This window comes from Pteropus alecto, unplaced genomic scaffold (genome assembly GCF_000325575.1).
Source record: "Pteropus alecto unplaced genomic scaffold, ASM32557v1 scaffold461, whole genome shotgun sequence".
NCBI lineage: Eukaryota > Metazoa > Chordata > Mammalia > Chiroptera > Pteropodidae > Pteropus > Pteropus alecto.
In genome coordinates this window covers 18769-32436 of record NW_006431079.1, presented here as the reverse complement: position 1 = coordinate 32436, position 13668 = coordinate 18769, and the positions used below count along the sequence as shown (strand labels likewise).

The 13668-nt window shown below is 36.4% G+C and overlaps 1 protein-coding gene across 1 annotated transcript; it reads right to left on the bottom strand.

The window, feature by feature from the left end:
* Nucleotides 1-6887: 6887 nt before the first annotated feature.
* Nucleotides 6888-7792, bottom strand: LOC102896069 (olfactory receptor 491-like). The gene is given in 2 exon segments (XM_015596328.2): nt 6888-7030; nt 7033-7792. Coding segments are annotated over 2 exon segments (903 nt in total).
* Nucleotides 7793-13668: the final 5876 nt, after the last annotated feature.

Here is a 13668-nt window from a genome sequence, read left to right as displayed (position 1 = left end):
TACGCAAAATAAGTGAAGAGGATCCAGAGGTACAAAATTCCAGTTACAAAATAAATAAGGCATAGGGATATAATATCTCACATGGGTTTTGAAGAAATGATACCTGCTTAGACTGTAAAGGACAGTAGAAAATGAAGAGGTCTTTGGACTCTCAATCTAGAATGAGCAGGAAACAGGCCAAAAAATCTACTCAGCTATAACATGGGCTATTTTTTCCCTATAAAATGAAAGATGATTCAGAGGACTGAATTATAAGCTCAGAAGGCAGAGCCAAGAGCCACAGAAACTTATTAGTAAGAAGCAGGACTGGTCCCTGATCAAGAAAATGGTAACATGTGTCTCACTGGATTTTTTAATTTCTATAGGTCTGTGTTGCTGCTATGTGACTCCTGTATTCCCCTTTACGAACAGGAGTATTTACTAAAGTTTTTCTACTCATGTATCAACAGTGCCTGATAGGTGTATAAGGGACATACACCTTGTGTATTTAGTTCCTAGGTTTTTGAAATAGAGGGACTGTATTTGAGTGAGCTCAAGGACATCACCAATGCCTGAATTTGATCTAAATCTCAGGATGACAGAGCCAATGCTGATGCTATGATGGCATAATGTTTTAAGGAAATGTAGAAGGTATGAATGTATTTAGGCAGGTGGGAAATATGGAAGTATTGTGGTCAGAGGAATTATGGAACATTGGAGATGATTGCAGAATCTTTGTAATTTCTCTCAGTGAAAGGTGTGATCTAATTTCCATCTCCTTAAATCTGGACTGGTTTTAGTGATTTGTTTCACCAAGAGAAGACAGGATAAATAAATATTCTGCGTCTCCTGAGGCTAGGTCATAAAAATCACTGCAGATTCCTTTATAGTCTATTGGGATACTTGCTATTGGAGTCAGAGCCAATGTGAGAAATTCAACTACTGTGCAGGTAAGACCATATGGAAAGATTCTTAGGACTCCATGGAAAACAACCTTTCAAGCTACCCCTGCCAAAGTGCCAGGCATTTGAGTGAAACCATCATGGACTCTAGACATGCCCAGATACCACCTGAATATCAGTAAGTGACTCCTGCTTAGTACATGTGAACAAGGAATGTGCCAAATCGAAGCTGAATTTCTGACTCACAAATATAATGTAATATAAAATAATAGTTTTGTTAAGGCCAATTAAATTTAGAGTGACTAGTTCTGCAGCAATAGATAACATGAAAATCACTTTTTCTCTCTTAATAAATGACGCCCTATCTACATCCACCAAATACTACAAGCCAAAAATTGCTGAGGGTTCCTCACCTTCTTTAATTTTTAACTTCCCACACTAATCCGCCGGCAAAGTCCTTTTTGGTCTCTTACTTAAACTATATCTTGAACAGGTTAATTTCTCTCTAACTACACTAAAACTGAACTAGTCCAATGTACCATCATCACAGATCTTGAATATTAACTTCATTGGTCCCTTGCTCCCACTCTTCTGTTTATTAATTTTTCATACAACCAGAATGATCTTGAAAAAACTACTCACATTAGATTAGACCTACTAAAACCACCATTCAATGGTAGGGATAAAAGTCAAGCACTTTTCTATGTTCTATGAAGCTCCCCATGATCTAAGCCTTTTTGAGTACTTCTCTCTTCCTGGGTCGCCATTGTCTCTTTATTTCTTGACATCATCAGGATTTGGCACTTTTTGATTTGTCTAGCAGCTTTTCCCTCACTCTCCGTATCAATGGGTCTTTTTCATCTTTCAACTTTCTACTCAACTATCACCTACTCCAATTGGACGTGCTTGTCACTCTAAGGTAACACCACTCACATCGTCAGAGTTACTCTTTATAAGCCACATCAACCCAATTGACTTTCTCCCACACCATTTATCATGTTCTGTAGTTATAATCTTTATTTATGCCCTAGTATTTCCCTCACGAAAATCTAAACTGCATTAGAACTCTGTTTTACTCATCAACATATCTTCAATGTTTACTCAGTTCCTAGAATATAATAAAAGTTCAACAAATATTTATGAAATAAATGACTATCCAGTATCTATCTGAAAAATGACTTCAAGGCCAGAATTAAAATTCATCATACACACTGAGGTCACAATGAAAGAAAATTTTCAATGTTTGAGGCCCCCTCTCACATCATCTCATGAACTATTGAAAGCACGACAGGAAGTATATATAAATCTAAATAGATACGGTAGTTAATGTTGGTCAATGGTCTTTGACTCAAATTATTTCCCAATGGGCAAAGCTCAAATGATACCTGAGGCAAAATACAGAAGACCTATGAACACTCTGACATCTGAAGTATGGGTCTACAGTGTCGGAAGGATACTAGCCTTTATATTTTGGACTGCAGTAGAATTCATGTAACTAAAGCTCTGAGATGTCATGGGAATCAGGATGCACCTGGAATTCTTATAGAACAGTTGGAAATGTTCTTTATCAAAAATACAGTATTACAGTAACACCTCAAAAGAGACTCAGAGCAAGAGATGATATTATCTCTTAGGTAATCATACTCGATTCCTGGAAAGGTGAAGCCATATATTGCTGAGATCAATCTTGCCTTTAGAAGCCAACAGTGTCAAATGGAAGCCCACAAACCTGAATAGGCTCTACATGGGGGAGATTTTCATATGACTTGATGATGGGCTAATGGTCCACTGTATGGGATTCTGGTTATGAGCAAGTACCTTTGGACTTTTATGATTATTTTTCTATGATGTATCCACAGCCACACACCAGTGGATGGACTGTGACATACAGAAATGTATCTTCAGTCTATGCCTCCAGTTCCTGACACAAATCTCCCAAAAACCCTTGTTATTTCCTGAGTAACAGGGGCACTAGGAGCATCTTTCGTTCTAATGTTTGATCGTTCCTGACACAAAGCTACACAACTGCTGCAATTTCCTGAGTGACAGCAGCATTTTTTTTCTGATCTATATATTTGTAAATTTAGTTTTATTACTTTTAAGTATACAGTACAGTGGTTAGACTTTTATATAGGTTATAAAACAAACCCCCTGATTGCTCTTTCTTTTCTCTGGCTTTCCACCCAGCCATTACATTAATGCTAACTACAGTCCCTAGGCCATGCTCCCCATCCCTGTGACCATCAATCAACTACTAATTTGTACTTCTTTAACCCTTCATCCCATTCTCCCACCCGTGCAATTCCCACCCCCCAGCTGTTACCAGATTGTTCTCTATATTTATGCTTGTTCTTGATCAGTTTGTTCTGTTTGTTCCTTAGATTCTGCACATAAGTAAAATCATATGGTATATATCTTTTTCTGTCTGACATTTCACTCAGCATAATAACCTCTAGGTCCATCCATGTTGTTACAAATGGCAGATTTCATTTTTTGAATGGCTGACTAATATTCCGTTGTATATATGAACCATAAGTTCTTTATCCAATTGTCTGTTGATGGGCATTTAGTTGCTTCCATATCTTGGCTATTGTAAGCTGTGCTGCCATGAACATAGCGGTGCATAGATCTTTAGAAATTATTGTTTTGGTTTTCTTTGGGTAAATACCCAGAAATGCAAATGCTAGATCAAGAAGTATATCTATTTTTAATTTTTTGAGATACCTCCACCCTGTTTTCCACAGTGGCTGTACCAACCAATTTGTAATCCCACCAACAGTGTATGACAGTTCCCTTTTCCCCATGTCCTCGCCAATACTTGTTGTTCTTTAATTTATTGATGATCACCATTCTGACAGGTGTGAGGTGATATCTCACTGTGGTTTTAATTTTCATTTCTCTGATGTCTAGTGACCTTGAGCATCTTTTCATGTCTATAGGCCATCTGTATTTCCTCTTTGGAAAAATATCTGTTCAACTCTTGCAAAAAGTTCAAGAAGAGGGAAAGCTCCCCAATTCCTTTTATGATGCCACCACTACCTTCATTCCAAAACCAGACAAAGACATTACAAAAAAAGAAAACTATAGACAACTATCTCTTATGAACATTGATGCAGAAATCCTCAACAAAATATTAGCAAACCGAATTCAGCAATACATTAAAAATATCATACACCATGATCAAGTTGGATTTATTCCTGGAATGCAAGGTTGGTATAATATCCATAAATCAATTAATGTGATACATCACATTAACAAATCAAAAGATGAAAACCATATGACCATATCAATAGATGCAGAAAAAGCACTGGAAAAAATCCAGCATCCATTTATGATAAAAACCCTCACCAAAGTGGGAATAGAGGGAATATACCTCAACCTTACACTTAAAAGAACTAGAAAAAAGGCCATATATGACCAACCTACAGTTAACATCATACTCAAAAAAAGAGTAATAAAAGGCATCCGAATTGGAAAGGAAGAAGTAAAACTCTCGTTATTTGCTGATAACATGATACTATATGTAGAGAACTCTAGAGATTCCACTAAAAAACCTGTTAGAACTGGCCAATGAATTCAATAAAGTAGCAGGATACAAAATTAATATTCAGAAGTCAGTGATATTTTTATACACCAATGATGAACTTTCAGAAAGAGAAATTAAGAAAGCAATCCCACTTACAATTGTATCAAAAAGAATAAAATTCTTGGGAATCAAATTAACCAAGGAGGTAAAAGACCAGTTCTCAGAAAATTATGTCATTGAAAAAAGAAACTGAAGAAGATACAAATAGATGGAAGCACATACCGTGCTCATAGGTAGGAAAAATCAACATTGTTAAAATGGCCATGCTACCCAAAGCAATCTATAGATTCAATGCATCCCTATCAAAATACCAATGGCAAGAGCATGATTTGTTTTAATGAAGCAACTGTTGTTGGGTTCCTGGATAGCTTCAGGATGGGGGCTGGTCACCAGAAAGACCAAGCCATGATTAGAAGCTGGTAACTTTCTGTCTGCCCACTTGTTCTACAAGGAAGAGACAGGGTTGGACATTAACTTAATGCCGGTCAGGTAGCCTCCATAAAAATCCTTAAACAATGGTGTGGAGAGCTTCCAGGTTGGTGAACACATCCAAGTGTCAGATGGATGGTGACTCCAGTATCATGTGACATAAGCTCCTGCCCTGGGAGCCCTTCCAGACCTCCAGTTATGTTTCTGCATTTGGCTGCTAATTTGTATCCTTTCTGATATCTTTTATAATTAACTGGTAAATATAAGTAAACGTTTCCATGCGTTTTGTGAGCCATTCCAGCAAGTTATCGAACCTGGGAGAGGGTTGTAGGACTCAAACATGGGAGAGAGTTGTGGGCTAATCCCTAACTTCATAGCCAGCTGGACAGAAGTGTTAGTACCCTGGGGACCCATCACTTACAATTTGTGTCTGAAGTGAGGACAGTCTTGTGGAACTGAGCCCTTAAACCTGTAAAGTCTGACACTGTCTCAAATTAGTATCACAAATGAATTCTTAAAATTGGGCACCAAACTGATGTCCACATATTTAGAAAATAGTGGTTTTCCAATTGGTTGGTGCGGGGAGGGAAATAGCACATATTTGGTTCTGAGTAGGGTTATCCTTTACCCATAATTTAAATCATTTCATATTTTTAAATTTATCTGTGTTAACTTTTGATCTTTGTTATGTATTTTCCACTTAAAATTTGCAATATTATAGATACACTGCATTTTTACTTAGCAGTATATTATAAATATTTTCCATTTTATCACATCATATATTTCCCAATCATCACTTCCTTCATCCCATTACACTGAGACGTGGACTTTTATGATCTAATTCTTGCTTTCGGCTGCTCTCAACAGCTGTGCTTCGGTCTGGGAATGCCTGACTACAGAAAAATCTCTGCACTCTTTCTAGTCTCATGGTGATGAAGTAAATGAGGGTAGATTGTTATACAAGAAACATATTTAGTGCAATCTCTGACAATATTTCTAGTTCTTTTAATGGGTTCTAATTTCCTTATAAATGCAGACTGTGGAACTATGATTGTTAACAAATTAATTTCAATGCTAAGAATTAAAAGGTACCCTTTATAATTCCTACAAATTGTCTACATTATGCCAAATAGGACTATATTTTTAGTATGTGTTCAAATATGGATAGACTTCTATCAAATCACGTGACTGTGGTGCCCAGACCTGACATCCTAAGAGATGGGAATCAGCAGTTTTCCTATCCTCATGCCTGTTTTCACATGTCTTCACAGCCCAGATCTTGGGAGTAGAATTTGTTCAAAAGACTGATACAAAGTAACAACTTAGGCTTCATTGCTCTGCTCAAACCTTCTTGGTGAATAACAATGCTGAAGTCATTAGACTGATTTAGACATTACAGTCCATATTAAATGCTTGGAACCAAATAACTTGATTCCTAGAATCAGAGGACTTGAGTCCACATCTCTTCAGATAAACTATTAAATTTCGTTAAGACACAGAATTCTAATCTGTAAATTGAGGGAAATTAATAATTCCACCATTATGGGATTGCTGAGAATAAAAATAGAGAAGCATAGTGGTTTTATACGTAGACTTTCTGGATTCAAACTCTGGTGCCACCATATCCTAGCTGCATGACTTGCAGCAATGTACTTAATGTCTCTGTGCCCCAAATGACTTTTTGTAAAATAGAAATAACGGTACTACTTCATAGGGTTTTGGAGAGGAATAACCCAGTTAATATATGTAATAGCAAGTGCAAATTATTGTTTGCAAGATTAATTAAATGAGAAAAAGTACTTGCAACCTATGGGTATTTAGAATAGTAACAACTACAGTATCAATATTTGGTTTACTAGTGAATATAAATGAGAGTTAGAGGAGGCATAAATTTAATTCAAGCAATCAGTTACACAGCATACTTATTAGGTAGGTCCTAAGTGTGATACAGGTAAACCAAAACTTTATAGTTCATCGGATAAGAATGGATCCTACAAATGTAATCTGACAGTTGCCTTTCTCAGGGCCTCCTTCACATCTCTGTTCCTCAGATTGTAGATGAGAGGGTTCAACATGGGGATCACCACTGTGTAGAACAGAGATACCACTCTGTTCTGGTCAGTTGAGTAGCGATCGTTCCATAGTAGAGAGTAACGGCAGTGAGGTGGGAGGTGCAGGTGGAGAAGGCTTTGTGTCTCCCTTCAGCGGAGCGCATCTTCAGGACTGTGATGAGGATGCAGATGTAAGAGAGAGATATGACAAACACTGTGACCACAATGATGGATCCAGAAGAGATGGAAGGGATGATTTCAATAATGGAGATATCCGAGCAGGAAAGTTTCAACAAAGGAGAGAAATCACAGAAAAAGCGATCTACCTGATTTGGTCCACAAAAAGACAGACTCAATAAACAGTCATTAAATGTCCAAGCATTCAAACATCCACTCAAGTAGGACATCTCCACTAAGAGAATGCAGATTCTGGGGGACATGTGAGTGGAGTAGAGCAGTGGTGAGCAGATGGCTACATAACGATCATAGGCCATGGAAGCCAGCAGGAAGCACTCAGTGGTCCCAAATTTGACCATAGCATAGAGTTGAGCCACACAGCCAGCAATAGGCAGAGAGATACCTTTCCTCAGGAAGCCCATGAGCATGACAGGTGTGACTGAAGAGGATAACCAGATGTCCACAAAGGCCAAATGACAAAGGAAAAGGTACACTGGGGTGTGAAGCTGAGGGCTGCTATTGATTAACATGATTAGGCTGACATTGCCCATTCAAGTGACAATATAGATTCCGAGAAATATCACAAAGAAGACGACACAAAGTGTAGAATCCTCTGTTAACCCCAAAATGATGAACTGTGTCACGCTGGTGTGGTTTCCAACCTCCATCTTCTCTGTGCATTATTCTTGTTGAAGGAAATGAGAATATCCATTTGTTTTAGACTTCTCCATGTTTTGCTACTGTATTGTCACAAAGGCAAAAAAGTTCCTGTGTTTTGAGACAGTCATGAGAAAGTAGAATTAATGATAATATGGGAAGACACAGAGAAATCACTGCAGTGTAATGCAACGATTTCAAGATTCAGTAAAAATGAGAAAAGTATACCTATCAGAATGAGAAAATAGAAAAATGAAAATAATTTTAAAATATTTCTTTAAAATATTATAAAATATTTTTATTTGGGACTTTAGTGACCTGAAAATTTCACTTATATATACTTTTCTTTCCAGGAACTTCAACTAAATAACAATCCTTACAGGCAAATTCTACAGATTTACATATTATATTTGGAAACAAATATAATATGTAAAAATTCACCTACAAACCTTTTAATTTAACAATGCCTCACAATCTATATTCATATAATACTTATTCCATTTTCATGTATTTTAATACTGAAGCATAAGTAGTATTTAGATATTTGTGATATTATATATTCCATTTTCTTAATTTACACTTTCACTTAATATTATCAATAAAGTATTTCCTAGTCTTCTCAGAAATTATCATATCTGAAATGCTGGATGGATTCTATGTCAAATTTCATAGCATGGTATTCATGGAGCTTCATAATCTGTCTCTGATTATTTTTCTAAATATATCTTCCTATATGTGGTTCCTTGCAAGTTTTGTGCTTTTAACAGTCATGTTAATAAGAAAGATTTCTACTCAAATGTTAGTGATTCTAATTTTTATAGAAACACATTTTCTGCTAACAACGTTATTTTAGTTCATAAGGTCTTAAATGTTTACCATGAGTGATAAATATTGGTACCAAATATCTTCAAAATGTCTTAGTATCTTAAACATTTTTTTTTTGTCTTACTGTAGATAAGAAAGCATTTAGCATTTCCAATGGTAGAACTTAGTTCGAATGAATGAATGTGAGGTACAGTGAATCGATAGTTGAGTCCTGCAGCTCATAAAAGAATGGGTCTATTTCTTCTTTGACTGATCTTCATTAAGTGTACTTAAATTACTCAGTGACAGGCAGCTTACTGCCATTGCTGTTAGCTCTATCATTAAAAAAAAATATTTTTAATCTTATCAATGATCCTTCAGAAGTTTAATGGTATAAAAGACACAAACAATTATCTTTCTATAAAAAAATAACTTCGAAATATTCATATATAGCTAACATTCACCACTGAGTAGTACTTGGGCATGGAAAATGATGGTTGCGAAAAGCAAAATAAATCCCTTTGAAGTGCCTCTGCCTACCAGAACTTGTCAGAAGAGCTACAGGAATGATGGATCAGAGAAAGTGGCATAAATAGAAGGTCCAGGTGTTAACAAAATATGTATTTCCAAGCATCCTGACAGAGGTCTGGACAAAGACTAGGTGGAATAGAAAGGTGACTAGAAATGAAGACAAGAGTCAGTGCTACCAGGGCTCTAATCCAACACTGTAGACAAAACAGGTCCTTTAGCTGAGAACTTCAAGTAGTGGGGGGAATACTGTGGAGTAACATGAGTAAGTAAGCAAAAACAAAGCACAGTCTACTGTTACTCAAAATGTAGTCCAGGGCTAGTAGTTTCTTGCAAATTGTTTATTATTATTACATGACATAACAAGGACAGAAGTTGAGGGTAACCATTTATATATTTTTATTGCAATATGAGAGGGTAATTTAAATATGGAAGTTACAGGTCTTTTTATCATTTACTTTCTCAATAGACAACTTCTTTTAGCCATTACTTAATGGTAGATTTGTTAGGAACAGATTTTCTTAGCTTTCTTTCATCTGAAATTTTTTTACTTCTCCTTCATTCATGAAGGCTGTTTTTATCTGATGTAGTATTTACATTTGACAATTCTTTCCTTTTAGTACTTGAAAAATATTCTGCCTCTTCCTTCTGGTTTTATGATTTCACATGAGAAAGTTATTATTTTCGATATTGCTTTTTGCAATAAGTAATAAGCCTTTTCTCTCTGACTGCTTTCAAGATTTTTCTTTTTAATTTTTAGAACTTTACTTATTTTGTCTTGGTATGAATGTCTTTGGGTTTATCTTGTTTGAGGTTTTCTATAGTTCCTGAATCTTTCCTGAAATCTTTGAAATATGTGAAGTTTTCAGCCATCATTTCTTCAAATACTTACTCAGTCTCTCTTTCTTTCTACTCTCCTCTGGAACTACCAGAATGTTAGCTCATTTTTACTGTACCATAGATGCATATAGTGCTTTACTTTTCTGGTCTTTTTTTCTCATTTAGATCAGATGTTTTTATGCATGTTTCTTCAAGTCTATTGATTCTATCCTGTCATTTCACTCTACTACTTAGCCCATCCAGCAAGTTGTTTTAGTTTTTAACTTCACTGACTCTACTTTTTAGTTCTATAATTTTCGTTTGGTTATTTTTACAACTTTATTTGCTGATATTTACTATTTTTTTCATTTGTGTCAAGAAAATTAATGATTGCTTGATGAAGCATTTATCAGATATGGCTTTAAAATTCTTGTTATATGATTTCAACATTTTATTCGTTTTGATGTTGGCATATGTATTTGTTTCTCGTTGAAGTTGTGATTATTTTCCTATGTGCTATGACAAGGGGTTTTTATTATATCATAGACATTTAAGATTATATAGTATGAGAATCTGGAACACAGTCAATCTTTTTTAGAAGGAAGTTCTCCTACTGAGGTGTCACTGCAACAACCATGTGAATGAGTATGTTCACTTCCTGCTGGGCACTACTGACACAACTCTGGCAGAAATGGAGTGCTGACTCACACTGCCTCCTTGCAGATGAGTGAGATGGACATTCAGTTCTACCAACTTCCCTGTTGTCTTCTCCCCAGGGACAGTGTGACACTGATGTGTGTGACTCCTGCCTTCCAGGTAAATTCAGCTCCTTGTTGGGCTCCAAGCGGTTCTCCGGTGGTTCTGAGTTGGAGGCTTGTGTAGAATCCAGTCCTGAATTTATGGAAGTGGTAAGAAAGCCAGAGACTCGCCGCTATGTTGTTTCTCAGGTCCCTAAGTCCCTAGGCATCTGCCTTCATCTTCCTCCTTCATATCTTCCTATGCTTGTTTTTTTTTTTTTTTAATAAAATGGAGGGCCCCAGAAGAATGGTGCTACATCATCTTCAATAGAACCAGAAGTCTGTGTCTTAAAACACTGAAAGATATTTATGTATCTTCTCATTTATTTTGTACCAGAAAGAAGTCCTAATACAAGTTAGTCTGACATATCTAATATAGAAGCCGCCATACTTATTCTGAGCAGAAAGTGTTGAGTAGAAAGGAATATGTCCAACATGAGTCAAGTTCTCTAGGAATGAAGTACAAGTGACCTCTAAACAATGTAGGGGTTAGGAGCCCAAAAACCTTGCACAGTAGAAAATCTGTATATAACTGGAGTGAAAGGTCCCAGGCTCACACCACGCTTCCCAGCCTAGAGTACCAGGCTGGGAAAAGGAATTCCTATAATATCACGCTGTGAAAATCAGAAGTGATTCCATCTGGGTGAGACGAATGTATTTGTTACTAATAATATAAATTGTCGATTAACACATATTTTGTGTTATATACTATATACTTAAAATAAGCTAGAGAAAAGAAAATGTTAATAAAATCACAAGAACAAATACATTAACTGTATTTATTGAAAAAAAATCCACCTATAACTAGACCCTTAAATTTCAAACCTTTGTTATTCAACGGTCACCTGTATTCTCAAAGAACCTCTCTGATGATCCTCAAAAGAGTACATTAGCCTTAAAAGGAGGCAAATTATTAAGAGGATACTTGTGACTTTTAGATTTTGCTTAACTTCTATATATGTCAGTTACATTCTCTGTAACATACAAACTGGGGGGAAAAGCTTCATACGTTTATTAGGATTAATAGGGTTAATACTTACAAATCTCTGAGAACAGTAGTAAACGATCTCATATTCTTAGCTCTTACTGCAATATTCTTACTACTGATACCACTACTAGGAGTAACATTTGACTTCTTGATCTTCTAACTCTCCAACCATGCAAATACATAAGAAAGACATTCATGAGAGGGTAATTACAAGACATTTACAAACTAGGCTGGGATTCTAATCGCCAATTTGAGTTCTTTAGTATAAACGCAAGGGTATAATTGTGGTGAGCATGAGTTTGTGTAATGGCCTGTCACAGTTGTAGCAATATCTGACACAAACATTCAATCACTTGAATTAGCATGCAGCATTCAACAGATAGTGGCCAGGATTCAAGGCCAGCAGAGTCACTGGCTCATGCCAAAGGAAGAGTGTCATTCAGCCATCCATTCACGCATTCATTAATTCTTTCATTCAACTAAGCATTTATGCTTACTATGTTCCAGGAACTGTGTGAAAACAGGAGAAAAAGGAAGACATTGTAGCTGTTTATATGAAGCTTCCAACAGTGCAAAAAAACAAATGTCGAATCTTTGCAAGTACACTGAATATTTTGAAGACAACACACAGGGCTGTACAGAGGGTTAACAGTTGGATTTAATTTTCTCTCCAACCTCAACAAGACTTTCCAGAGGACAAAAAACAGCATTTAGATTGCTACCTACAACATAAGTAGGCGTTATCCAAGTGAAGAGAAATATGCATTTCAGCAAGAGCTACTACATATGAGAGTGTCTTGATGTGGCAAAGAATATGGATTTATTTAAAGATTGAAAGAAGACCAAATGATTGATTCCTAGAATCTGTATGTTTGGGGAAGAGTGGAGATAGAAAGAAAATATGGGCCATACTCATGAGTTTGAAAGCCATGTTAAGGATTGTTACTTTTATTCTAAGGTCGTTGAGTGATATTAATGAGTTAACTAATCTATTTAGGTTTATGGCCATGATTGGTGTATAAGGAATGAATGAAAAGAGTGTGAAAGGGAAGAGGATAGCTAGTTTTAGGGTTCTATTAGTCAGAATTCCCTAGAGAAACAAAATCAACAGGATATGTATACATGTATACATGAATACACACACAGACACACACACAAACACACACACAGGTTGAGAGAGAGAGAGAGAAAGAGAGAGGGGGGGAGAGGGAGGGAGAGAGGGAGAGAGAGAGAGAGAGACAGAGACAGAGACAGAGACAGAGACAGGAGGGGAGTTAGATAAATATTTATTTTAAGGAATTGTCTCACACAATGTGTGAGTTAGCAATTCCATGACCCGAGGGCAGTCAGAAGGATAATTCCAGAAAGAGTTGATGTACTGGTGTTGAGTTCCAAGGCAGCCTGAGGATGAAATTCTTTTTTACAGGGGACCTTGGATTTTTTTTTCTTAAGGCTTTTGACTGATTGAATGAAGTCCACCAACACTATGGAGAGTAATCTGTGTTAATCGTTCTCCTGATTTTGATGTTAATCACACCTAAGAATTTCCTTTACAGTATAATCAATTCTGGTGTTTGGCCAAACCATTGGTCACCATAGCCTAGTCCACTTGAGATATAAAATTAGCTATCGCATGAGTACTACTGTAAAATAAATGTATAAGGCAGTAGCTTGAAATAGAAGTGCTAACAATGAAAATGAAAAGAAGTAGATCAATATTAGCCTCAGAATGTTCAAGGCTGTGTGTAGATTGGAGGTGTGTGCAGGAAGAAAAGGAAATTCCTCAAGGGTTCAGAATCAATACATTTGATTGAATAATGATACCTCCTACTGGGATATGGGTCACTGGATGGAAGCAGTTTGAGGTGGGAGGAGATAATTTAGTTTTAGACAATTTGTGCTGGAAATTCAATAAACAAAAATAATATTGTCGAAAACATTAGCTAGAGGA